Source organism: Thalia democratica, chromosome 9 (genome assembly GCF_965202585.1).
Source record: "Thalia democratica chromosome 9, ktThaDemo2.hap1.1, whole genome shotgun sequence".
NCBI lineage: Eukaryota > Metazoa > Chordata > Thaliacea > Salpida > Salpidae > Thalia > Thalia democratica.
Window position 1 is genome coordinate 15,683,926 of NC_139173.1, and position 27,367 is coordinate 15,711,292.

Here is a 27,367-nt window from a genome sequence, read left to right on the forward strand (position 1 = left end):
CCACTATATCTTTAAACAAAGCAGTTTTTATCTCTATTTACTATGTTTTTCAATAGGAAAAAACTTACAAAACAGGCTTGTTATAAACTCACTGCTTTTATTATCATACAGCTATTTAACGAATGTAACAGAATATAACTTTTTTTATCACTTAGACTTAAGTAACGGAATAACTGTGTTATTTCTAACAAAGTTGAAAGAACATATGCACAATTCAAAAGTAGTTTGCAAGTAAGAGTCCATCGTTAAACTTGTCAAAGAAAACATTTAAACAAAATCATCATAGTTTGTTTTTAATTTTTGTTATCGATTTTTAATAGACTAGTTGAAACAGCCTCAATTTTTATGTTTTTGATCCGTAGTTTATTTTATTATCAATTTCTTCTTTTAGGTCATCTATAATTTTTCGTAGTTTTCTGTTTCTGTTAATTTAGTTTTGATTAGTTTTAGAGTATGTTTTAATTTAATCTAATCATAATTTTTTTTCACGGCTATTTATTGTTCTAGTCGTGATAAAGTTTCCGGATTTAAACTTAAAAAACGTCTTACCAAGTTTCTAACTTTATTTTTCAGCTTATGAGTTAAAATATCGGATTTAATGACAATTGTAGAAATTTAAAGCGTTTGATATCAGCTTCCATACTCTGTGTTATAGACTATTTCTTTTTATTTTAGTTTAAGTACAAATATAATTTTATTGTTTTTAAATATGCATATATAATTTTTTTTGTAAATGTTTGAGTTATTTATTATCATTTTTTCTAAAAGATAAACGTTTTTGAACAGTGAAATGCTCATTAACACATAAGATCTAACTTCATTCGCCCAGCATAGCAAATATAATAAAAGAAAATCACCAAAATTAAATAAAAAAGTCATTGAAAAAAAAAACTTAAGTAAAGTACAGATAATTAACAAGCATTTATCAGGTTATGTCTTTTTGAACATCCAACTTAAAAAGTGTAGCAAAATCTAGGAGTTAAAATTCAAGTAAGTGTGGACTGATGCAGAAACAAAAAAAGTTGCATTAAACTTCAAAATATGCAGTGACTGCCGCTGTAGTGCCCATACACCTTTAAAATTATTTAGACCAAAATATTGCGCAACCTGATCTCAAACTATAACTTTCCCCTGCACGACTATGATTAACATTTTTCCAGAAAATGTACGATCAGTTTCGCGTTTGTTAAAACTTATCAGGTAGACATAGTCGAATGAAACCAGTTTAAACAAGCGGGATTAATTATTTCTGTACTAAAGCATTTTTTTGTGGGAAAAGTTGAAAAAGTTTATGCAATCAAACCGTTAACATCTCAAAATTTAAAACATTATCAGTTAAAATAAAAGAATATAGTTTTTGCGTCGTTTGATTAGTTAAATAAGTAGCTTTTCTGAAGATATCATTGTTTATTGAACAACAAAAAAAGCGCTCAAAACATTTGGTCGTATGACCTGGTGCACGATAAAACCTTTCGTTAATCGAGTCATATACCACTTGGATACCTTTTAACGTCTTGCCCAGAATAGTTGAAATATAACTATTTTTTAGCTACAACCAGCTGTTTTAAATTATGAAAAATCGGTAACTATTTTTTATTTCAAAAGATAAAAAAGCAATTAAAAATTTTTTAACTAGAAAAATAAAAAAATAAGTTAAACGTACTCTGACTCCAAATAAGCTATTCTAGCATCTTTTTCATCTAGTTCAATACTGTCGTAGTAATTTTCGAAATCTTCGTTATGTGACTTAAAATAAATTCTTTTTACAGTTTAAACTATTGTGTTTTCATACTGTAAAACGCTACATTATGATGGGTTTTATTCTGTTTAGCTATTAATTATTTTGTTATGTTTATTGTTTTATATCAGTATTTTTTATATACTTTTAAAGTTTAAAAGTTCTAGCGAATTGATTTAAACTAATTGAGCATTATGTTGAGAAAATAAGTTATTTTCATAATAACGATTATACAACTATTGTTAAAAAATTCTTTAAGATAAATATTAAAACTAAATATAAACTGACTTACAGATGGTAAAACATTTAAATTAATAAAAAGCAAAAAAATTAAGTCTAAATATTATGTAAAATTAATTATAAACTAAAAAATGCACTAGTTTAAATTTTGTACAAAATTAAACATAGTTTACTATTGAATGTTCAAAAGATGAAGGTGAAAACAGTTTGTCATATGGGTTTTCGTTTGAACTTCTCCTAGCACTTCCAGTTTTGCTAATAGGTTTTTGTATAGTCCTTGATTTTGGAAAGCTTTCACTCTTTGTTAATCCTGGTTCTTTAGTATTCTAATAACTGGTTTATTTAAATTTTAGCTTTTAGCTATTCATAATAAAATAAACTGATAACAGATTTAATTTATAAATGATAAATAACTACCTTATATAAGTCAAAGTTAACAACATAACTAATATTTACATTATACTTATTAAATGAACTTTAGATTAACTTTAAATTTAAAGTGCAAGTTATTAAGAATGATGTTAAGTCATTCACTACTACAAAGCTGGACTAAATAGAAATTTCTTACTATTTATAACTAAAAAATCAAAACTTGTCCCTTTTCAAACTACACATTCAAAAAATACCAATTTTTTGCTCATTTATACTCTGAAATTCTATACTCTCATATGTATTTTGTAAGTTTAAAATCTTCAGATTTTTAATTCATCGATACAGGTTGATGTCATATTTGCAATTAGTGTAAAATTTACAAGGATAGTCTAAAATCTAAACCTTTATAATTTTCGTTGGACTTTTTCCTTATCAGTTATCGTAAACTGTAATAATAAAAGACTATACCATAAACATTTAACTTATCTATTTATTCTAAAATCTTGACTTAAAATCATTAATTTTAATTTTTTTACCTGATTCTAATCCTATATGAGTTTGAAATAAGTACAAGTTCGAGTTGTACAAGTTAGAAATAGACCAAAAAAAAAAAATAAAGTCAAAAAAATATTTGTAAATTATAATACCACTATTTTATTAACTATAACGTATAATTTAGAATAGTTAAAAAAACAATTCTTAAAGTAAATGAACAACATACATAATTTTAGACTTTGCGTTACAACCAAAACGTTAAAACAAGCATACAAAATTTTTAATTAACAGCTAGCTATTAAGAACTATATTCATCCTAACAAAGTTTGAGTACTACTTATAATGTAATCTGTAACATTTAATTTAAAAAGTCTATTTGAAAACAAGTTTTTATACCATTTTAAATAATTACTGTTTACTCTCAATAAATTTAAATTTATTAGTTTGAATTAAAAAAGTGATTCGGATGAAAACTACAGTAAAAAACAAACGAATTAAGAATGTAAAATTTTTCTTTTAATTAATGAAACCTTAAAATTTAAATTAGAAAAAGGCTTTGTTAGATTAAAGTCTATATGGCATCTCTGGTAGCTAAAGATAAATATGTAAATTTTTAGATCACATTTTCAGCGAAAGTATAGCATGTAAAATAGTAAGAAGCTAAGTAGTTTTAGTTATAAATAATTTAGCTATAGCTTGTAAAAACTTCTACAAGATTGTTGTGATTGTATAAAAAGAAAAATTTTCAACCAAAATAAAACAAACAAACAGAGTAACAACTGTTGCAACCAGTTCTTCTACTATTTTGTAAAGTTTCTATTGAAACATTTCTTTCAACACCACTACTTGATCGTAAGTGAATAAGATTAACTGGTTTGTATTCTTCAAAGCTTCCTACAAAAAATACTGTAAGTTTTGTACTTTTTCAATGAACTTTAAATTACTTTAAGAACCGTATGTTTTTTAAGTAAAATAAAATAAACGAAAATACAAAAAGTTAGACATAGTATGAGAAAAAGAAACTGATTCCTTTAAAATTGATAAATTAAATGAGCTATTAGTTAATTAAAATATACTTTATTTTAATGTTTAGCACAATTGATTGAAGCTTAAAAAAACATGTTCAAGGTCAGTTCTTTAAAAACTTTAACTGTAAATTGAGCTTCTTTATGTTTAAAAATAAATTCAGTCGTGATATTTCTATTTTTAACTTAGTTTGTACTTGATAAATTTATGAGGTTAGTAAAATTTTTGACTAGTTTTAATTAAGCATATTTTTGTGCTTTTGTGGCTATTTTTTTAAAGTTTAGATTTTTTAATTTTATTGTAGTAAACTTTTAGTTATCTTTTACTTAATTAAGATCCAGTCGGATTAGGATAATCTAAACTGTTCAGAATGATCAGTTGTAAAAAGTCGAAGAATGCATTTATGTTATAAAATATTATTATGTTCTACATCAGGGGTCGGCAGTCGGAAAACTTAGGCCCAAGATGGGTAATGTTTTTATTTTAAATAAGATGCGGCTCATGAAAGGTACTACCTGCGGCTCACGAATAAAAAAATGCACAAGATATCTGAGGTTTGAAAGTGATGAGCAAACACTGATATTATGTCTGCGGCCCGCGGATATTTCTATTATATAAATTTTGCCCACAAAATGCTTGCCGACAATTGTTCTGTATAAAAATAAAAAATAAAAATTGAAAAATTATACTTGGTTTATAAATTGAATTTATATTTTCAAAGTATGGGGTTGGCAAGCAACAGCCTGCAAAAAAGATATATCTGGTCCGTAAAGTATTTTTAACTTCAAATAACTGTAACAACACTTACAAATTTGCATTTAAGTGGATTTTCCGAAGTAGTAATGCTTATTTATTCATTAATTTCTGGTTTTGAAGAGTTGAAAATTTTTTTAGTATAAATATTTTGAAACGCCAGTCTGCAAAGTCTTTTTTTTTTCAAACTTCGCCAAAATAAATTATTTTTCTATTGGTTTAATAATAAAAAGTTGCCGGCCAGTGTTACAGAACATTGAATAGAATATAAACACAGGTTTTATTGATTCAGATATTAAAACATCCACTGAATTTTTGAATAGTACAAAACTTATATAAGTAATGGTATGACATAAAAAAGGAAAACTAAATGACTATATACCAACATATATATGCTTATATTGACCAAACTAAAAATATAAATAACTAGGTAAAGTTTAACCTTTGTTTTTCGTTTTTTTTGTCTGTAAAACAAAACTTATTAAAAGGTAGTTTACATATTTGAAAATCTATAAAAGTATTTTATCCAATAAATTTTATAGTGCTGTTGATTTTCTTAGTGCTTTCTTTTCAAAGAAGTTTTTTATTGATTTAGTGTGATTATTTATTTCTGATTCTCTCAGTGAGCTATAACACCTAAAAGCGCCAGTTTGTTATGGGTAATTTTCCAAGTGAACTCCGAGTTTTTGTGCATTTCATTCAGTTTCGATAATAACGAATGAATATCTATATTTGTTCTAGAAAGATAGCAAATGAGTCATCATCAAATCAATTATAAAAAACAAGAGAATATCTTAATGAGTTTTTTCATGAAAACCAACCAAAATATTGGAGAGAATTGGTTTGAATGCCGATTTCAATTAAATTCCATCAGTTTGCTTAAACATCTAGTTGTTAAAGCTAAATTCAATTCAATAACAGACTGACTTTTAAGTTCTTTGAAAACAACTGGTTTTAAATTTTTTGGTGCTAGCCCAACATCCAATAGTTCTTTCACAACTAGATTAATACGTTCCTAAGTTGTTTAGTTAATAAATAGAGAATTTAAATTAAAGAAGCACAAACTAATGTTCTTCTCACTGATGTTTAACTGTTTTGTTTCACTAGAAAAACTAAACGAGTCTCTTGTGCATTATTTTGAGTATAACAGTTATAATGGTTTTAAAAATTTCACGCACCATTCTGCTAGCTTGTGTGGAGGAGAATTAATTACCGAAAGAACAGGTCTAAGTTATATTTTCTCTTTGTGTACAGGTGTATTTTCTAAGGTGTATTTTTAAAGTTTTAGACGTTTTTTCTACAAATTTACTTAAAATAGCTAAAGCGCAAGTAGTTAATAGTTATAAAATTTAGTTAATTATCACAAAACTTTATTTTTTTATTTATCAATTACCATATTATTTGAAAAGTAAACCGCGGACTGTAGTTTTCTTTTGATTGTAAGATTTAAATATAAATAAATATGAAAAGCTTTAAATTTTATAACTTAAAAGTACACTATTAATGTTAGATACTGTGTTTTTAACTTAAATAAATTAACTTGTTTTTCTCAGCATATTGTTTTTATTAATAACTCTTACCTATATGTGATTTATTTTTATATAAAACAATTTCTTCATAACCAATGTCTTTAATACAAGAGTGCGTATCTGTTAAAAAATGAAAATATAAATATACAAAACCTTCTTCTATCTAACAACTAGTGAATAGTTTTACTACCTTCATTTACTTCAGCTTCATTAAAAACAGTACTAATTTTTCTTTTTAGTTGAAATACAGGGTTTCTAAAAGACAGCTTGATATTTTTTAAAGTTAATGAGAGCCTTTGAACTTCGTCTTCATTTGAAACATCAAAGCTTTCAGTACTATCCAATAAGAGCTGTTTTGTATCAAACAAGGAAAATTTTTGTTTTTAAAGTAATTCAAGTTTATATAAAATTATAAAAAAAATGTACTTAAACTTTTTTATTTGTTCATAAGAAAAATTACCATATACTGTGCTTTTTTTTACGCCAGTATAACAAACGAAGGTTATAAGTTAAGTAAAACGTTTTGTTATATTGGAATTCCTGCAAAATTTAAAGATTTAAAATTTAAAATAAACATATTAAAACAATCTTTTGGTTTCTTATTTTTTATCGAGAAAATAAAACACATTCTATATTTAGGTTGTTTTAAGAGTATCAGCAATTTATATATATATATAAGATGTAAGGTTAAAAGGCGTTAAATCCTGAAGATCCTGATAAGCTAAGCTTATCGGAATATACACCACAGATGTTCTTGTGCTAAAACTTTATTTCAACTAACAGCGTTTCACTGCTCTCAAATAAATTTAAGAACAGATCTACGGAGTCTATAAAATATTAACACACATTAGAAAAAAAGCAGAAAAAGCATGTATAATTATGTATAGTGTTTATGTAGGTAGTAACTATAAATGAACTTTATGGTTTAAAAACAAAGTTTGGGATAAAAACATAAAATTATAAAATTGTCTACAAAAAATACAAATTTAATAAAAGTAGGCACTAACCTCAAAAAGCTCTAAGAATAGGCAAGTTGTTAAAATGAAAATAAAATTGAGTTGTGCAGAAATGTTACGTCATAATAAATTTAACAAATTGGTCAATAATTTATACAGCTTAAAAACATGAAGTATTAAACTTTCAAGTGTATGTGATTGTAATGTGAGTGTTGTGAAATAAATAAGTACGTAAGTAGACAGAGTTATTTAAAGTAGAATCGTCGGTTGTGGGGACAAATATTCGATAAATCTTGCCGCTTATTCAGAAGTAGGTCTTTATCTTCTGCTGCAATTACTGCTCTTTCTGTATTGCAAGTTGGGCAAATTCTACTTACTCCGTTGGATGCATGTTTGATCTTTGAAACAATACTCCACTCCATGTTTGGCCTTTTACCGTACCTGTAAAAAAAGCTCCAGACATAATCCGATAAACGCGTGCTTTGTTTTTTATTCATATTTTTAAAAGTATGTTTATGGTTAGCATATCTATCCTTGAAACTACCTTATTACTGTTATTATTACTATTACTAAAACTATTTTTTTTATTATTACTGTTATTATTAATAGGATTAGTATAATTAGAAATATTGTACATATCTACGTTATTACTTATTTTATTACTAGAACTATTATTTGTATTAGCTTTGATATGTCTATTTTTAAAGTTTGAAATTACTGTTTTGGTGTGCGATTGTATTAAAGTTTTAACATTACTCATGCAACTATAAGAAATTTTAACTGTCTTTCTATTAAAAATTTTGTTATAAAAGTGGCTATCGGGGAAGTGTTTATCGACTAGCTTTAAAAATTCTTAGTTAATATAAATGTAGGTAAAGAATTTTTAAAGCTAGTCGATAATGATAATCCTAATAGTGTAGATTATAATAATCAACGTATAACTAGAAGTATTTCTAAAATGATAAAAGAAAACTTAGAACAAGTAAGTGATAATAGCGCTAAAAGTATAAGCAAAATGCATAACAATAAAACTATAAATAAATATTCAAAACCAACTAACCCTAATAGTAATAAGTTAAGTAATATGCCTAAAACATGTAATTGCCGTAAATTAAACAAAGATAACTGCCCATTAAAAGGTAATTGTTTAATTAAAAATGTAATTTATAAAGCTAAAGTTGAAAGTAAGGGCCCAGATAGAATTTATATCGGAAGTACAGCAGGTAGTTTCAAGGATAGATATGCTAACCATAAACATACTTTTAAAAATATGAATAAAAAATAAAGTACGCGTTTATCGGATTATGTCTGGAGCTTTTTTTACAGGTACGGTAAAAGGCCAAACATGGAGTGGAGTATTGTTTCAAAGATCAAACATGCATCCAACGGAGTAAGTAGAATTTGCCCAACTTGCAATACAGAAAGAGCAGTAATTGCAGCAGAAGATAAAGACCTACTTCTGAATAAGCGGCAAGATTTATCGAATATTTGTCCCCACAACCGACGATTCTACTTTAAATAACTCTGTCTACTTACGTACTTATTTATTTCACAACACTCACATTACAATCACATACACTTGCAAGTTTAATACTTCATGTTTTTAAGCTGTATAAATTATTGACCAATTTGTTAAATTTATTATGACGTAACATTTCTGCACAACTCAATTTAATTTTCATTTTAACAACTTGCCTATTCTTAGAGCTTTTTGAGGTTAGTGCCTACTTTTATTAAATTTGTATTTTTTGTAGACAATTTTATAATTTTATGTTTTTATCCCAAACTTTGTTTTTAAACCATAAAGTTCATTTATAGTTAATACCTACATAAACACTATACATAATTATACATGCTTTTTCTGCTTATTGCTAAACCTATATGGTTTAGAAACTGTTTTAGAAAAAAAAAATTGTTTGTTAGAAAAAAAAAATTGCTGAAGAAAAACACAGAAAAAACATACTTTGTTTACCATTTGTTCAAAATCTTGCTTACTGTTAAAGAATTCGTTTTCTGATCTGTATGATAACTCTATTACGTCATTGTCAGGAATGTTATCAGGCTTGCTGTAAAAGATCATAAAAGCTAGAAAAACAATCTGAGTTCAATGTAAGTAATGTCAATATCAAACAAATTATTTTTAGACTAACTATAAATTTCTATAATGAGTAAAGGAAAAACAAAACACAATATTTTGTTTTATAAAATGAGTACATTATAAAAAAAAAAAAAAAAACTTTTCACGTTTTTTTTTATGCTGCAAAATATTTTAACACTAGTAGTTAGTTTTCTATTTTTAAATTTAGAAATTTACTCATAAAATGCTAGAAAATAAAAAGAGCAAGTCAATATGGCAAAAGTTAAAACTATATCTAGTTACGGAGCTGTGCTTCGAATAGGTTAAATCTGCATCTAAATTTTTTAAGTGTCGTCTTTCTATACTTTCAAGGAATGGTTTTTCAATAGAGTTTGAAATATTAAAAACTTCGTGTTAGGCGTTTTTATAATAAACAAAAGTTATACTACCTTTACAAACATGTGCTGTTTGCAATATTATTTTCAGATATAATAAATAGTTTATAAAAACAAAAAACTTAAGTAATGACTGTCAAACAAGCTTTAAAGTAAAGATAAAAACGATCACCAATAAACTTTTACAAAAGTTCTGGTAAAAATAAAAAAATGATTAGCTGTACAATGAAGAAAAAAAGATCAATATAGAAAAGTGTTATATAAATTCCTGTTAAAAGCTTAAAACAAAATTCAGTTAATCTGTCTGTTTTGAAGAGTAGTTCTTAAAGTAAGGGGGCGATATAGCTCGATCTAAACTCGCAAGCCTAACATATTTTTAAACAAATTAGACTTTTTTGTTAATTTATGCCATATATATAACGTGTAAATTTTTTTAGTAACAAACGAAAAAACCTTAAAAAAACGTCGAGGTTAAAATAACGCTTGTATTGTAGTATTAAATAATATAAAAAAGTTTACTATTGAACTCAAACAAAAGTTAAATAAACTTTTTTTTATCTTCGTCTTTTTTATTCTGTTGTTCATCTAAAACATGAGGTAATGTAATAGGAGTAACTACATTGAAGTGTTGTTTTTGTTTAGCTTTAAATAAATTAGATTCATTTGAAACTTTTGACAGGCCTACTTTTTTTATTTTTGGAACTTCCAGTAGTTGACTAATATCATGCAATATTGAAGGAAGAGGTCTTAAATAAGCATATGTTTTCTAAAAAAAAAGTATTAAATTAATTCATAACTTTAAAAAACTTTAGAATATATTGGTCTTTGTGATAAAAATTTATTGTAATTAAAAAACTTTCTTCTATTCTTTATTAAAGTGTTACATTATTTTGGCTTAACAAAAATAAATGAGTCCTAAATGTTTTTAAATTTTTTTGAGTACTTTCAATATCATAACAAAAGTGTAAAAAAATAAATAATGACTTTAGTTTTTCTAAAATTTAATCAAGATGAGTAGCAATAGTTATAAAGTAAAAATAAAATACGTTTTTTTAATGTTTATTGAAGACAGGTGTTTTTCAAACTATTTAAAATTCTAGTTGAAAATAGTTATTTTACTTTTAAGTCTTTCTAAAAACGATATTATACTATAACTAAATCAAAATTTGTTTTTGATAAGAATAAATTGTAATTAAAAAAAAACAAATACAAGATAAGAAAATGGTTTTACTACTAATCAAATAGTATCAAGCTATATCTCAAAGAAAAAAAAGTTATGGCTGATTATGTAATTTAGAATAAAAAAGCTCACAGAGTCAACAGAAGATGACTCAAACAAGTTGACAAGGAACATATGAAGTTTTGCTAACTCATTTCCAAGATCAATACAGCCTTCAAATCCAACTACAGCATCTAAACTTAACTGAGTGTTTGTAATGTTTTGAATAAACATTGTTAGCTTGTCAACGTTTGTTCTTATAAAATAATCCATGAACCCCATGTATTCTTCTTTGCCGGAAAACCTTTTAAAAACAGTTAGATACAATATGATACTTCTACAAAAGTTATATGTAAAAAAGTTTTGAAAGTTTAATTCTAACTTTATGGCTTTCATACTAATTTCATAAAAAAAAACAAAATTAACAATGAAAACAATAATTTTATTAAACTATTTTTAGTTTTAAACTTTTATAATGAAAAATGTATTTTCTATAGTATTTGTTTTTGTTGTTAATTTCTTGTTAGTATAAGTTTTTTCAAGCCTTATTTTAGTAGAAATTTAATAACCTAGCAGTTGAAACAGCTAGTATATACACCATAAAAAAAACTCTCTTCATTATTATTTTCTAAAGATATAAATAAACACTACCTGCTTCTGTTTGCTAGATTTTGCAAAACCTTCGCAACCAGTGTGAGCGTTCTTGAAACTTTCACACCAGGTATTTCGTCAGCAAGATCAAATAGAATCGGATTGAGAATGGAAGGACAAAGTAACCGTAGAAATAAGGAAGCAGTTACTACTCTGAAAGCGATCCGTGGTCGTCCTATTGAAGTCAGTTTTTCGGTTAACCTTGAAAATATCGTGCGCAGTTCATGAGGAAAGTTTCTGTGAAAAGAGACAAATAGTAAGTAAAATTAATTTATATATTTTAATGAAAACGATAAAGTAATCAGTGTTATAAAATATGGTCAAATGACCTGATACATAGAAATACCTCACAGTTATTGAGCTACTTTATTACCTTATTAAATTTGAGAAAAGTGAAAAATATTTTTTAGTATTAAAAACTTGAAATAAAAAAAACAAAACACAAAAAACAAAATTTATGAATTATACTGTAAAAGTCAGTTTTCTAAAATTTTATATATATAAAAAATAGTATTTTAATTTATATTTTAGAAGAAAATCAATAAACAATCTAAAATTAAGTTCTTTGTAGTAAATATTCTAATTAAGTATATAACTCTATTGATTAGTAAAAAATCCTTCAGATATTTTTAATGTATGTATTTAAAAGGTAGAGTTGAGATAACAATGTAGTTGTTAAATTAATTTAGTGCTCATATATTCGAATGAATAAAAAAGAAAAATATGTTTTAAAAAAGTCTAGATTTGTTTTAAGCTGGCAATTGAGTTATATGATAATTTAATTGTCTTGGACAAGACGTTAAAAGTTATCCGTAGTGTGCGACTCGATAACCGAAAGGTTATTCGTGCACCAAGTCTTAAGACCAAATATTTTAAGCGTATTTTTGTTGTTTAATAAACAATAGCAATTTAAAGGTATGTAACTGAAAAGTTATATTACGAGCTATTAAAATCTCGTTAACATTAATGTGTTAGTACTTGTTTGTTTAAAAAAAGATAGTAAGGTTTTAATTTTTTATATGAAGTTTAATTTCAATTTAACAATTTTTAGTTTAACGATTAAGTATAAGTGAAAAAGTGTAAAAGCTATTCACACAAAACATAATACCGTTTTTGTTTTAATTTTCATTTAAATACTTCTAGAAACAGTTTTATGTAAAGTTCATAAAGTTTTTAAACTAATTGATTAAAAGTTTAATTTAGTTTTAATAATAAAATCATAAAAAATAACTTTTAGTTCTAGTGTATAATATTTATATCATTTTTAACATATTCAAAAAAAAAAAAAAAAAGTAACACTATAAATAAGATTGTATGTAGCCCTTTTGAAACTGTTATCCTAAAAATATTTTAGCTAAATATTTATGTATAAAGATGTTTATTCTAAGATATAAAGTAAAATAAAAAAAGAAATGTTTTGCAATAATTGAACAAGAAAAAAAAAACTCAAACAAATAACTATTTTTTACTAAAATGTTTACAAAGCCTTAAATAGTATTTTTATACTTATGGTAAAGTTTTTTAATGCTAAAATACTTAAATTGTATTTAATCGCGGACAAGACTAGCTTTTATAAAAAAAAGACTTTAAATCTAAGTGTTATACATCTTAGTAATCAAAAAAGTTTTTTGTTCTAATAAAATTTTCAATACAGAAATTGTTTAGTTTTTGTTACAACAAATGTTAACATTTTATTTTGGTTTCTATTGTGAGTTTTATGTTTGTTCGACTACACAATATTTTACAGTTTTTTACGTACCCAACTGAATTGCAAACTTTTCCGATTGTCATCTCACATAAAATTATTAAGTTTTGTTGGTTTTCTTTTATATTAGATTCTGGGTGAAGACGTTGAATATCACACTCACAATCTTCTTTCATTTCAAAAATTGATTCTACAAGTTCACCTAAGGTAAAATAAATCGATTTAAAACTAAAAGAAATTATTTAATCCACAGTTTTTTTTTACATCGAAATAAAACAAGTTTTTGCAAATAAACTATTTAAATTTAGTAAAAGTAACATTATTTGACAGGCTCAAAATACAACAAGACAGTTCTGATTAGACAACGCAATAATGAGCCCGCGATTGTAAATGGAAAAATAAAGCTGTTGTGTTGTTTTTAATTTAGTTTTAGAAGTCAGTGGTTAGAAAACTCTGTAGTTCGTTAACTTATAGTTTCAAATAAGCTAAAAGATTGATTACAATTGAAGTTGTAAAATTTAGTACGAGATCATAAAAAAAAATGTTGAGATAAAGTTTTGATATCTCTAAAATTAGAAAACCACTATAAAAATAAAAAACGACCTCAAAAATACCTAAAAACTAACTTTGTTGATTTCACTTTTCATAGTTTAAAAATGTATCTTAAATCTTTGTTAATCAGTCTTAAATTTTACTACTTGATGAAATTGGGTATTTTAACTAATATATATCAAAAAACTTTTTTAAAAATATTCAAAAACAACTTTTACAACTAAAAATAAATGATTTTTTGAATCATCAAAACCACATTTTTTACAGAGTTTATTTAAACTACTTAAAATTAAATTTAAAGTTTGATTCTAAGCAGTAGTTTTAACAAGGTCATAATTTTAAGGATAACATATTTACTGAACAGTAAAAATGTTTAAACCTAACGAGTATCAATATAACTAATATTCATAATTATTCTTTATTCTAAAGCACTATAAGCTTAAAACTAAATCTTTACATAACAGTTAAATGTAACAGCTTTAAAGATAGTTGAAGTTAAAAACTTTTTAACTTTTTAAGTTGAACAGTCTTTCAACGTTTTATAATTATTTTATTAAAAAAATAGTCTTTATAGATCATAGATATCAAAAATTATTTTAAAACTTGATATTTCTAAGCTCAAAAAAAGACGATTTAAAAGTTTTGAACTTCAATTATCTTTAATTTGACTGTTAGATAAACAATAAGTCAAAATATTTAGATGAAGTTAGTTTATTAAACAATACTAATTCAATTAACAAAATAATTTAAACTGATACAGTTTACGTTTAAACAATTTTGATTAAATTTCGCCACTAGAAGCAAAACTTGTATAAATTATAAGAAATAATAAATAAACGTGTTAAAAATATTAACAATATTAAACAGCTATATTATATTTAACACGTTAACCTATCAACAAGCTTTACCGAATGTTTGATTAAGGTACTTCATCGCATAAAGTCTCAGTAAAAATTCCATTGATTTGGTACCAACTGTATTACCTCTCATTACTAATGATTCTTCCTCAGCTTTAGATGTTTCACTAAAAACCAGATCACATATGAAATCCTGCAAAACCAATAAACTTTATGAGTTCAAGACTTATAGTTTTATTTATAATCAATTATTAAAAGCTATGTAGGTATCGTACCATAAGTTATTGTTTTCACAAAACTTGTAAACTAGAGTAGTAAAGCTAAGTAGGTTATATATTTATACAAATTGTAAAATGCTTTAAATTTAAACATAGAATTAAATACTTTGAATAAAGATTGTAAAAAGTTTAATATATTTATTATTTGAAAAAAAATTAAGCCGTAAAGTATTTTAATGGTGGTGTGTACACAATAGTTTTAAACGCTGAATATGAAAAGTTTTTCAACAAGTAAAAGGAGCAAAATGACCACATTTTTAATTATATTTTAAGGTTTTTTTTATGCTTTTGCTATACGGTATTACTTTGTTTACGTTAAAAAAAAGTCAATAAAATGGGGTAAAATTTAGTAAAAAACTTTTTATTCATTTAGTTACAACAAAAAAGTCTTCACACTGTTTAAAATACGGCTCGTAAAGCTTGTAAATACTATAAAGTATACTTTAAGTATGAAAAAACGAATGTACTAGATTTACATAAAACACTTATTTAACGTACTTAAAAGTCAATCAACTTGTTTAAGATAAAAACAAAATTTTTGACTTTTTTTAAGTCACTGCTAACTTTATATTGTACTCTGTAAACTTCACATGCATATTTACAATAAACTTTTTGCTAATAAAACATAGTTTAGTTACGTTTTATAAAACTTTACAGACTAATTTTAAGAATTTACTTTAGAAGTTGTTTGTAGTGGCTAGTAGTTTTATAGTTATTTATATGAAGTTAAAAGTTTAACGTCTATTTATTGCTGATTGCACTACTTTAAATATATCATAAAGGCATTTAATTAATTGGCTACAAGGGAATGACCACTACATAAGTCTTTACTCTCATAAGTATTGAAAAAGTAATTGCTTATATAAATTTTTTTGATAAAGGTAATTAAACATTTCTTAATAGCTTGTTCAAAAACATATGTTTTGATTTCATAGTGATAATGGTCTATATATAAAGAGAAACATTACCAGTACAGGAGTAACTCTTGTGCGTAACAAAATTTTATTATCGAATTAAATATTATAAATGGTGCAAACGCAATAAAGTAGTTCTGATTAATACACGTTTAGTGCTTGGTAGTTTTCTCTAAAAAATTATACTAGTCAGTTATAATTTTTCGAAAGTAAACATGTTTTAACTTTATGCATGAAGTAAGCTTTAAACAGTTGTTATGAAGATTCGTAAAACTAAAGTTTAGACTATTAATGTCCTGGACAAGACGTTAAAAGGTATCCGTTGTGTGCGCCTCGATAACCAAAAGGTTTTTTCGTGCACTAGGTCCTACGACCAAATATTTTGAGCATATATTTTGTCGTTCAATAAACTATACATTAAAAGTTTTTATATTTTATTCAATTATCTAGAACTACATTTTTAAAAATTGTACACATTCATACATGTAGAAATAAGATTGTTGTTTAACACCGTATATTAATAAAAGTATAATTAAAAAGGTATTACATTTAAGTATAACCCAAAAGTATTTTTAATATAAAGATACTTAAAGGTATAAATTGATTATCTTTAATGTTTTAAAACTCTTACATTAGCTAAAATTATTTATTTTTTAAATACTATTGACATTTTAACATATTTAATCTAACTAAAGACTAAAATCTCGCAACAAACTAACATTTATTACTCCACTTGCTGTCATAATATTTACGAGTATCTTACCAAACTCATCTTTTTGTACTGAAGTCATACAGTTTTGCAGTGTTGTACAAACTTTTAAGTAATTTTTGAGAAAGAATTTATTAAGTTCTTCGTAATTGTGTAGGGGTAACACATTGGTGCTTACTACTTTGATTTTTAATCGGATAGTCATCTGATTTCCCAATTTATTTTTATTGTTACCACTTGGTGTTGATAAGATATACCTACACGTAAAATTTAAAAAATTTTAAGTATGTAAAAAAAAGATTAAGAAAAATAAAAAATAAAATTATGTTTAAAAATAAACGCATTAAAAAAACCTGTATATTTTGCATAACATTGTTATAATTAATAAGATAATACTTTTATAATAGTATCTTTATATTGTATAAAGTTTTACAAAGTTATATTTGAAATTTTAGTTTTTAGCTACTTAAATTAATTTTAATTAAAACATTGTTTCTATAATTACTAATAACGATTTATCCTTACTATTTTTTTTGTAAAATTTACATAATTTGGTAATAGATGAGAGTTAGAAAAAATTGCGAGGCTATATTAATAAGTAATTGATCATACCATGGGAGGCTCTGAAAACTTAGTTTGTCGAAACACAAATAATCTCAAAATAAAAAAAGTATAAAGGTTGAATATTGGTGGTCGCGGGCCGAATTCTGACAATAAAAACCTTCGCTGGCTGCAGTTGTAGTTTTAATTCTAACGTGACAATTTTTTTTAAACTAAAGTTCAAGACCCAAGATTACCTAGGGTAGATTTTGAAAATTTATGGTTCAGAAGGCCAGATTTCATGCTCGCGGGCTGCAGTTTTACTTTTTGCGGGCCGCGTCTCTTTTAGAGTTTGAAAAATACTCGCTGACCGCATCCTGTTTAAGTTATAAACGTGCTCAACATCTTAAAAAACTTTAAGCAACAAAATTTCAAAATGAATTTATATTTGGAAAAAAATAAGTATGTAATTCTTTTTAATATCTACAAGTCATTTTTTACTTTTTGCCCAATTTTAAACAATTTTTGAGATATGATCAAAATAAGTTTTAAAGTAAAGTAATTTTTAGTAGTTTTTAGTTATATAAATAAATAAAAAATGGCTTGTAGATATTAATAAAACCTACTTAAGTACTTTCAACTTTTTCAAATATAAATTATATTTAAGATATGGTTTGTTAAATACTTTTTTAAGAATCTGAGTTGTCGAAATTTGAATTTTCATGTAATTATTTTACTGACCCCTGCTTTAGATTATATTTAATAGTAATAAAGTCAAAAACAACATTTTAAAAACTTATCAAAAATTTGTTTTTAAAATACAATTTTTTGAATATTCTAAGTAATGTTATATTTTTGATTATATTTTAACTAGTGCTTGTTTTCTAAACTACTGATGTCAGTTATTCTTCAATATAAAATACATAAAAACTTTAAAATACAGTGTTTAATTTATCCATAAAACATGGTTGTTATAAGTATGTAAGCTATATAAACTTAAAAAAATATTTCCGTAGAAATAACTAAAAAAATTCTATTCAACTTTAAAATACTTAAAACCTTATTAAATAATTAAAACTATATTAAAAACAAAGTCTTATTTCTTAAATTTCTAAGACAAAGTCTTTCATAGGTGAATCGTGTTTTAAAAACTCATGCTGAAACAGAATTTTTTCTAACAAACACAATGTAATAAAATAGTTGTAATATTATTATCATTGCTTACTAACAATTAAATAAATACTATATCTGTAAACGCAGTATATATCGTAATCTCGGAAGCACCAAATTACTTTATCTAGTCATAAAGGATTCGAATACTGACTTAAAAAATGGGAACAAACTTGAATGGACCGCAGAAATAAAAAAAAAAATTGCAAGTTGCTTAAAAAATTGGCGAAAAACACAATCACTGCCTTTAATAACAAACACAGGGTTTAGAAAGAAAAAAACTACCAACCTACAACAAACTCCGAAATCATAATGGTACACTATGACAAATGGTTTGAATTCATAACTATTTGCGATTAAAGCAAGTATATTACTATGTGTATAAACTTTATTAAAAAGAATTTTATATTCTAGATGTTGTTTAACAAGTTTTATAAGCAGTATATTAGTCGCAGGCTTATTCTTAGAATGATTTTAGTTTTCTGACTACTGCTCTAAATTATTTTTTTTGATTCTGTTAATTAATTTTGCAAGATCTATATTAATTTTTTATTTCAACTCTCTTTTTATATCGTTAACTTTACTGAAACAAGGAACGTTTTTTTGCATAAAAGTTTGAAAACTGTTACGTATGTAAACAAAGTCAAAAAAGGATTATATTTCGAATAAACAGTCTGAAACTTTTACTCATTTGGAAAAATGAAGAGAAAGATAGTGCTATTCAACAAAATTATGTCTAAAGTTTGTTTTTGTGAATAGGTTAATTCCGTTTGTTTTCATCTGTAAATAAACCGCTCATAGAGCTTTTTAAAGTTTTATGTTTTATATTTAGAAAAAGTTTCCATTGTTATGAGGAGTTTATATTTGGTAGCAAAAAAACTTTTAAATAAAAAAAAATATTGAATTTTTTTTACCAGGAGATAAAGTTAAGTTAAAACTTCTCAATTACTTTGATTTACTGTTCGAATTCTAAGTGATTTCTAATTTACTTTTACTAAAGGTATTGTATGAATTTTAACGTATACATAATGTCTATTACCAAATATTATTATGTTTTTACAGTCGTTTAAACTTTTTTTTATAGTTTGTAGAGTTTGTTAGATATACGGTTATAATTTTAAAAAACGAAATGCAAACTCATAATGTAAACTGGAATATATTTTGAAATATAATTTTTATATGTTATAATTGAATTCTACATAATTGAATTCTACATAATTGACCCTGCTGTTAAAAATGTTTTACAAAACTTTTATTGATAACAATAAAATGACTTTTAAATACCACACACTGGGCTGCAAATAGGTGTCAAGCGGTGATTGACTATAAAAATATAATTTTGGTGGAAAGAAAATAAAACCAGATTAGTTTAGTAGAACTGATTTTCTTATTTTTACAACTGGTTTTGTTAATATTTTGCTTCAAGTAGTTAATAAGTTGTATAAGTTCCAATGCAACAATTTTTTGCTTTTTTTTAGTTTAAAAGTATTTATGAACTCTTAAAAGTTTTTCTCATAAGTTGATTTTTATTAACAAAAGTACAGCATTTTTCAAAATGTATACGTTTCTATGATTCTATATAAATCCAAACAAAGTTGCTTTCCTTCTACAATGAATCTTAAGTTTATATATTTGTGGATGTATATGCTATTATTAAATACCAATACTTAATGTTTGAAATAAATTGAAAACTTACCAGGACTCTATAAACTTTGGTGAATTTTTTATTTTTCTTGCATTTATATTTACTAATCCTACATAATCTTTGTCTTTTTTCTTTTTAGAACCTTTGTACAAATGCACAGTAATGCTTTCATTAATTGGATGAGAAGTAAATTCAAAACCTTCTCCCCATAAAATTGAGCTAAGTTGTAAAAAGAATAATAAAGAGAATTTAGTCTTGATTATTTTCAAAACTTATATGATTTAAATTTCGTTTAATGAGTTAAAGAAAATAAAAAAACTTTTTAAAAAACTTAAAATTATGTTAGTACTGTTATTAAAATAACACAACTTACTACTTTAGTTAATTTTAGTAGATAAAAAATTCTTTTTTTCAACATCTCTAAAGTTAAAAAACATCTTTAATCGAAAAGTAAAGCTAAACAACTAACTATGTAATTTATTGTAAGTAGTTCTTTTGTTATTTATAGTTTACTGTAAAATATTTGATTCTTTTAAAAACCAACAAAATTAAGCTAAAAAGTAAAACTCTTTAGAGAGTTATTTAAATTTTGTATGCATCAAAACTTTTTTTATTGGTTTTAGTGTAAACAAAAACATTCAAAACGCTGTTTTATTATCGTTTCTAAAGTAGTTAGTTGAAAATTAACACAACATCTTAATTAAAAATCATTAATAACTTAAGTCCTTTTTTCCCAACTAGTTATGGAAAAAACAGCTTTTTTCTAACTTAGTTATAAAGTAATTACTTCAAATATGTTTAAAAGTCTGAAATCTATAAAACTGAGAAAAGTTTATTGATTAAAAATTGTAAAAAGCTAAAGTAAAGGAGAAATACGTTCATAATTTTTTTTTCATTAATAAGTCGACAATAAAATAAAAGTTTCTCATACTCTTATAAATTAAATTGTAAAAAAGTTAAAAAAATGTTTTATTTTATTTTTAAGTTCGTTTGAATAAGTTATTTGCTTTTTTAAACTTCGTTCTATTTTGTTTTGTAGAAATAGTTTGATAACTTAATCTTTTTATTTTTATTTTAAAAATTCCATATTCTAATCTTAGTAATCCAAGTAGTTTATTAACTGATTAGTTATACAAAAAAGGTTATAACTCTTTAATTAATAATTTAAAAGGTCAATAATTTTTGGTTCATTAAATTGTAGTAAATTATGAAAAACAAAACCCTTACTGTCAATTTATGGTGCTACATGCTAGATTTAAGTTATGCTAGATGAAAGAAAAAACTATGAAAATAGTTTGATAGTATAAATTGGCAGTTAAAACTTTTTGAATAAAATCTAAAATGTTACATACTTATTTATTTTAAATGCTGTATATTACAAAAAGCGTTTTTATACAATTGCTTTGAAAAACTTCTGAGGTCTGATTATATGTTTTAATTCTAGAATAATCTTTTATTTAAAAAAATGCTATTAAACTTTAAATTATTTTTTACAGACATAAGCTAACCTGTCGTTGTTAATTTTAGCTGTTGTTTTAGCACACAGTTTTTTATCTAGACATATTTCACAGAAGTATTTTTTCTTTGTTTGAATATTCTTAAGTTCTTGAATATAAATTATTATGTGGTTCTCTGTTCTTGTTAGGTTATCCTTTAACAAAGTTTATTGTAACATATATCAAATAAGAAACAAATAGTGTAAGATTTTTTTTTCTTTTGTTTATTTACAACTTTATATTAAAACTAAAAATGTTAATCAAAACTTTTTTTTCCAAAGAATGTTTAGGTCACATCGGCATCAAAAATTTTGTCTAATTTTAATATTTTGTCTGTGAATAAAACTTTTTTATGAAAACTAATCTTATATATGATGAAAATTAAAGTTATGAAAAAAAATATTATTTTAAACTTGTATATAAGTATCTAATTAGAATGGAAATAAAGTAAAGTATTGTTTTTATCTACGGATAGATTGCACAAGTTGCAATTAGTTTTTGGTAATTACGCATGATTTGTCTTTATTTTACACCCAAAACTTTTCTTTTTTTACACTGACTCTAATCAAACTATAAAAATAAGTTGAAACCGTTTATTTTAAATCGTCAGATTTTTAAACTAAATATTCAAACTTAAAGTAGATTTTTTGTAAAGTTGTTATACAAGTGTTTTTGAGACAGCTAAGCATTTAAAATTCTAAGACTATACATCTGATAGGCATTTAATTATTGTTATCATTTTTAATTTAACTATAAGGTTAAAATAATTTAGCTCAACAAAAAAAAAAAAACTTTTTTATTTCAAGTAACTTTTATACTATTTATTAAAGTAAGCTTTTAAAGTAGGTAGTCACTTATAAGTTTTGTTAATTTGTTTTACATTCGTTAATAAGTTTTTTACCATATAATATACTTTTTGTTTCAAACTTACTTGCAACTATGTTGTTAAAGCTGTTATAAAACAGAGAACGGGTCTAAATTGCATGAAGACAAAAATGCTCGAGTTTACTAGATTGCACGAGCGGACTAAATTACACGAGAACAAAATTGCACTAGTACACAAAATTGCACAAAGCAAAATTTGCACAAAGCCAAAATTGCACAAGGGAACAAAATTGAACCAAGACGAATTTGCACCAAGGGTCAATTTTGCACGAGTTACATTTTTTCACGTGAGTAAATAAATAAAGAAAAAGTAAATATTGAAAATAAACAGAAAATAAAAAACTAAAAAAATATTCAATAATAAAAAAAAGAAAAAAAGTTACTGACCGAGGGTAACGGTTAGGGGTAACAGTGATAGTAAAAATGAAAATAAAAAATAACCAATAAAAATTATAACAAAAAAAAAAGCTACCAACCGAGGGTAAGGGTTAGGGGTAACAGTGATAGTAAAAAAAAAAATTAAAAAAAAAAATAATAATAAAAATAAAAGATAACTTACCGACCGAGGGTAATTATTAGGGGTAACAGTGATAAAAAAAAAACTAGAAAAAAAAATTAAAAAAAAAAAAAAATTAAAAAATAAACAAAAAAAATTTAACTCGTGCAAAATTGTCTCCGTGCAAAATCGTCTGCTCGTGCAAAATTGTCTTCGCACAAAAGTGACCCTTCGTGCAAAACTATTTTCGTGCAATTTTATCTTCTTGCAATTTTATCCCCTCGTGCAAATGTATCTTCGTGTAATTTTGTGAACTCGTGCAGTTTTGTACCCTCGTGCAATTTTGTATGCTCGCACAATTTAGACAGCTGCCCTATAAAACAATATCAAGACCGGAAACTTTGTTTTTGTAAGATTTAATTATCTGTGAATTAAATATATATGTATTTATTTATTTATTTATCAGCTTAGCTTTGCAAAGCCATAGGCTGTACTTAAAAGAGTCAACGGCCGTTGTGTATGCGTTGAAAAAGCAAGGTTGCTTAAATAAGAGGAATGTTTTTATATCGTCTTATCGACATATAAAAAAGCTCCTCTTGAAATACAATAAATTTTAAATATTTCATAGTTACTAAATTACAGTTTCGTGAATTTTAGTTGTTTGTTCGGATTCATGATTAATTTTTGCACTTAATATTTGAACTGTACAACATTTGAAAATTACGTCATAGTTTTTTTTGTTTTTTTTTGTATAACTTTTTTATCATTTTTGTAAACTTTTGCATCTTTGTTTACCAAAGTGCTTTTTTTTTTTAATTTGAACTGGCTGAACAATCTTTTTTGTCTTTATGAAACATATATGTATATATATATATATAAAGGTTTATTTAAAGATGCAAAACTCAAAGGACTCGAGTTTCGTGACTAATCACTCATCAGCTTCAAAACAAGTTTAAAATAAAGCACAAAACAAAATCACCAATGAAAGTTAAAATTTTTTTGCATAAATAGATTATGACGTAATTTTGAAACTATCAAAAATCATGCAAAACGGCTTGTGCAAAAATTAATTTACCAATTGACAATAAACTAGCAAAAATTCATATAACTTCAGTGAGTGACTATATATTAGGACAGATAATTGAAAGAGATAAAAATAAAATTAAGATGCAAATTGAAATTTAGGTTATTTTAAGATGAAATTAAAACTTGTTAAACTTTAAAAGCGACTTTTTTATATGTCTACAAGACGCTACAAACTCGCTTCTTTTGAGGTTCTATATATATATATATATATATATATATAGAAAAGATCTTAATAGGTTTTCTAGCATTATAGTTTGGTTTCTTGCCAGAAAAACGTAACTGACGGTACAAATTGAAAAACATGAATAAAATTAGAAATGAAAGCTATAAAAAAGTTTTGAGTGTTTTCAAAAGTAGTAATTATTCTTATTTGTTTTACATTAGTTTAAGTAAAAAAATAACCTATAGTATTAACATAAGGTGTTTTCTATAACAAAGTAGTTTGAACGAATATAAGAATAGTATAAGTGTAATTTAAACTGACTTGAAATAATTAGCTTTTTTTTTTTACATATAACTAAATAGAAGTAAACGTCAGCTAAGAATGTAAAACAGAAATAAAACCCTTTTTAGTACTGTTTCGTTTTAAAAGTTAGTCTTAAAAATTAAAAAAATATATACACAAGCTAACAATAAATGCATTCATAGTTAATGCTGGCTTTACTTAAACGTGATAAACTTTGGCTTTCTTAGTAGGGCAAACTATTAAACAGTTGCGATATCGTTTTCTTCTCGTATGTAGACTGCATTTATGCTTTGTTTAATTAAAATAAATATTTTAAATTTAAAACTAAAATTGAGAAGTATAGCTGTCAAATTAAGAGTTATCTAGAAAACCATCACACACTTAGACCGTCGTGCTCGAAGTATGCTTTACTTATTACGATCGAAAATGTTTATATACAATTGTTTGTTGGAGTTAAAAATTTTTTTTGAAAAAGTACAACAATTTTGAAATGTACGAGTAAAAAATGTGCAGAATAATAAGTAAGCATGTTGAAAAGAAAATTTGCACATGCTGTATTATACTTACTTATTTAGATACGAAATTTTTTAAGCATTGCAACAATAGTATTAAAAACATATTTAAAAAAATTATTTAGTCACATTTTAAAAACAACAGCAATTTTTTGCTCTTAAATCAAAATTATAGGAATAAGTATGTTTTTTTTTTTGTTTTTTTTTTTGGTTTGCCAAAAATTATACAAACTGTTTTTTTATAATTCAAATAAGTATGCAACATTAATTAATCTAGTCTACTATCCTAGACCGCACTTATGAAAGGCTGTTTATTTAGTTTACTTTACTAGTATTTCAAAACTAACAAGTTCAGGGTTTATTTTTCTCTTTAATTTTTCGATATAATATTGTCTTTCACCATCTGAACTACATTTGTACCACTTTATACCATCTGGAGTGTTTAGCTAAATAAATAAAGTCAAGTTTAACTTTTATTAAAATAATTTATATATGGTCTTTTCATCATTAAAACAATATTTAAAACTTACATGTATTTTTTTAATGTTTGTAAAGTACACTGTAAAGTTTAAATTTTACTACATAATAGATTTCATACGAAGGCTAACAAATTCGAGTAAAAGCTATATAAAATATACTAAAATATGCTACTACATAAAAAAAATTTTAACACTAAAATATTCTAGTAATGTTTTTGAGTAAGTTAATTTAATTAAGATTTTTAGTTTTTTTTTAAAATTTAAAATAAGCTTATTTTGATACAATTTTTTTACATGTTTGGTAAACGTACAATGTACAAACTCACATTTAAAATATTAGGAGTTGGTAAATTACAGTTTCAATATAAAACAAAGTTTTAAGAGTGAGTATGAAGATATTGGTGTAATCAATTTTTTTACTTAAAAAAAACGCTGAAAAATTTAACTAAAACTAAAACTTTAAACAAAATAAAACTATGAAAAATATTGCCATGTAGTATAAAAGTTTATAAACTGTTGCTGTACTTTCATTGTTATATCTTTACTTTTAATACATTTTACAACAGACAAAAGTTTGAACTACAACCTAGTTAAATTATAAATCATGAACTTTACATAAGTATTAGATTAATCCAACCTCAAAACAATAGTCTTTGTTTACGATTGACTTATGAAGAGTGCGAATTGTAGAGGTTTCATTGTAGTGATCAACATTAATATTTAAAGCTGAAACGTCTTCTATAATAGGAAAAGAAAATGGAGTATTAGGCTGTAAACAATTAGTTGTGTCCAAAGTGTTGTGCAATGAGCTAAACGGTTTAGTTTATAAACTAATGTTAAGAAACCCTTTATATGGTAAATCTTAAACGTTGATATTAAACTAGAACAATATCAATAAATTTATAAAATTTTTTAGCATTACTCATACTATCTAGTTAGAAATTAGATTTAAAATATGAACAGCTTAGATTTAATATTAAAGTTAAACAACAGTCATATTTGATATTTTAATAAAAGTTCAAATAAAGTTATCATTTTTAGAAAGTTGTCATAACCAGTTTTTGAAACTTAGTAGAAATGTCGAAAAAAACTTTAATAATTTTAAAATGTTTTTGCTATATATTTAAAGGTAGTTTTAGTTTTGAAATGCTCATAAAAACGAGTTTTTCCTAAAATTTATTTCATTACTCATACATTACAATCTTAAAATCGATGTGCACAGCTATTTATCGCTGAATACTTAAAATACAGTTTTAATTAAAATCAAATAAGCAAAAGTTATAAACAAAAGTTTTGTTAATAGTTTGAAACTAAAATATATACTTTTACTAACTTATCTGTACCAAAACACACTCCGTATAAAACTTCTTCAGCAAAAACAGATTTGACATCCATAAAGTGTTTAATATCTTTTGAAATTTATAGTAGTTTTGCTTAAAAAGATCTTTTAAAAGAGTTTTTAATAGACTAATATTTAATACGATTAGTTTAATAGTTTTTTTGAACTGATTATGTGATGTTTCTTAATTCAATTTTTTAATATTTGTTTTATATTTTGCTATCAAATCAATTTATAACACTTTATACTTTCTGTCAAAATTTAATATCATAAAAAAATTAGTTTGTTAATACTACAAAAAGCTAAGCTTGTTTATAACACACATGTTTAAGTGACTTGTATTACAGCCTTCTTTACACAATTGTGATGTCATCACTCTTGGAAATTTAGCATCCGGTGCGTTTTTCAAAGTTTATGACGTCATATGTTACAGCTGAAATATATTTGTGTAAACTTATTTTTATAGATTTATAGTTAAAACAATACAAGCAAAGTTTACAAATAAATTATTCTTAGTTCGTCAATATTTTTTTTGTTACTTTTTTATACTTATATATGATAGTTGATAAAAAAATTTGGCAGCATACGTCCACAAAAACAGACTAAACGAAATGGAAAAAACTACTATTAAGATAATAATTTTTTGACAGGATACTGGTAAATGATTTTTTTTATACTATACATTCCTAAAGTAGTATCAAAAACTAATAACTTTAATTATTCGTTTACATATTGTTATATATTTTAACATTTCTAGTCTTTTTATCTTTTAACGACTGAAAAAATT

At 24.6% G+C, this 27,367-nt stretch overlaps 1 protein-coding gene across 2 annotated transcripts; it reads right to left on the minus strand.

Moving 5' to 3' along the window:
- Positions 1-191: 191 nt before the first annotated feature.
- On the minus strand, positions 192-26,683 carry LOC145844149 (disabled homolog 2-interacting protein-like). 2 transcript variants are annotated; one of them, XM_082951511.1, is made up of 18 exons: positions 26,575-26,683; positions 25,879-26,050; positions 25,110-25,208; positions 21,330-21,472; positions 19,873-20,040; positions 16,477-16,723; positions 14,617-14,758; positions 13,211-13,358; positions 11,452-11,688; positions 10,894-11,104; positions 10,130-10,347; positions 9,082-9,175; positions 6,344-6,503; positions 6,205-6,273; positions 3,615-3,739; positions 2,152-2,304; positions 1,664-1,746; positions 192-422 (listed from the first exon to the last, which is right to left on the minus strand). In XM_082951511.1, the coding sequence occupies exons 1-18, from the start codon at positions 26,634-26,636 to the stop codon at positions 344-346; spliced, it is 2,610 nt and encodes an 869-aa protein (XP_082807637.1). In that variant the 5' UTR covers positions 26,637-26,683; the 3' UTR covers positions 192-343. The 2 variants fall into 2 exon arrangements, with proteins under 2 accessions (XP_082807637.1, XP_082807636.1); XM_082951510.1 differs by having other exon boundaries at positions 9,073-9,175.
- Between the last annotated feature and the right edge of the window lie 684 nt (positions 26,684-27,367).

Coding starts and splice junctions, on each gene's coding strand:
- LOC145844149 (XM_082951510.1), bottom strand. CDS start 26,636: ATGGATGTCAAATCTGTTTTTGCTGAAGAAGTTTTATACGGAGTGTGT. Junction 14,759..16,476: donor CAGCAAGTGGAGTAATAAAT/GTTAGTTTGTTG, acceptor TTGGTTTTGCAG/GATTTCATATGTGATCTGGT. Junction 6,274..6,343: donor TGAAGCTGAAGTAAATGAAG/GTAGTAAAACTA, acceptor ATTTTTTAACAG/ATACGCACTCTTGTATTAAA.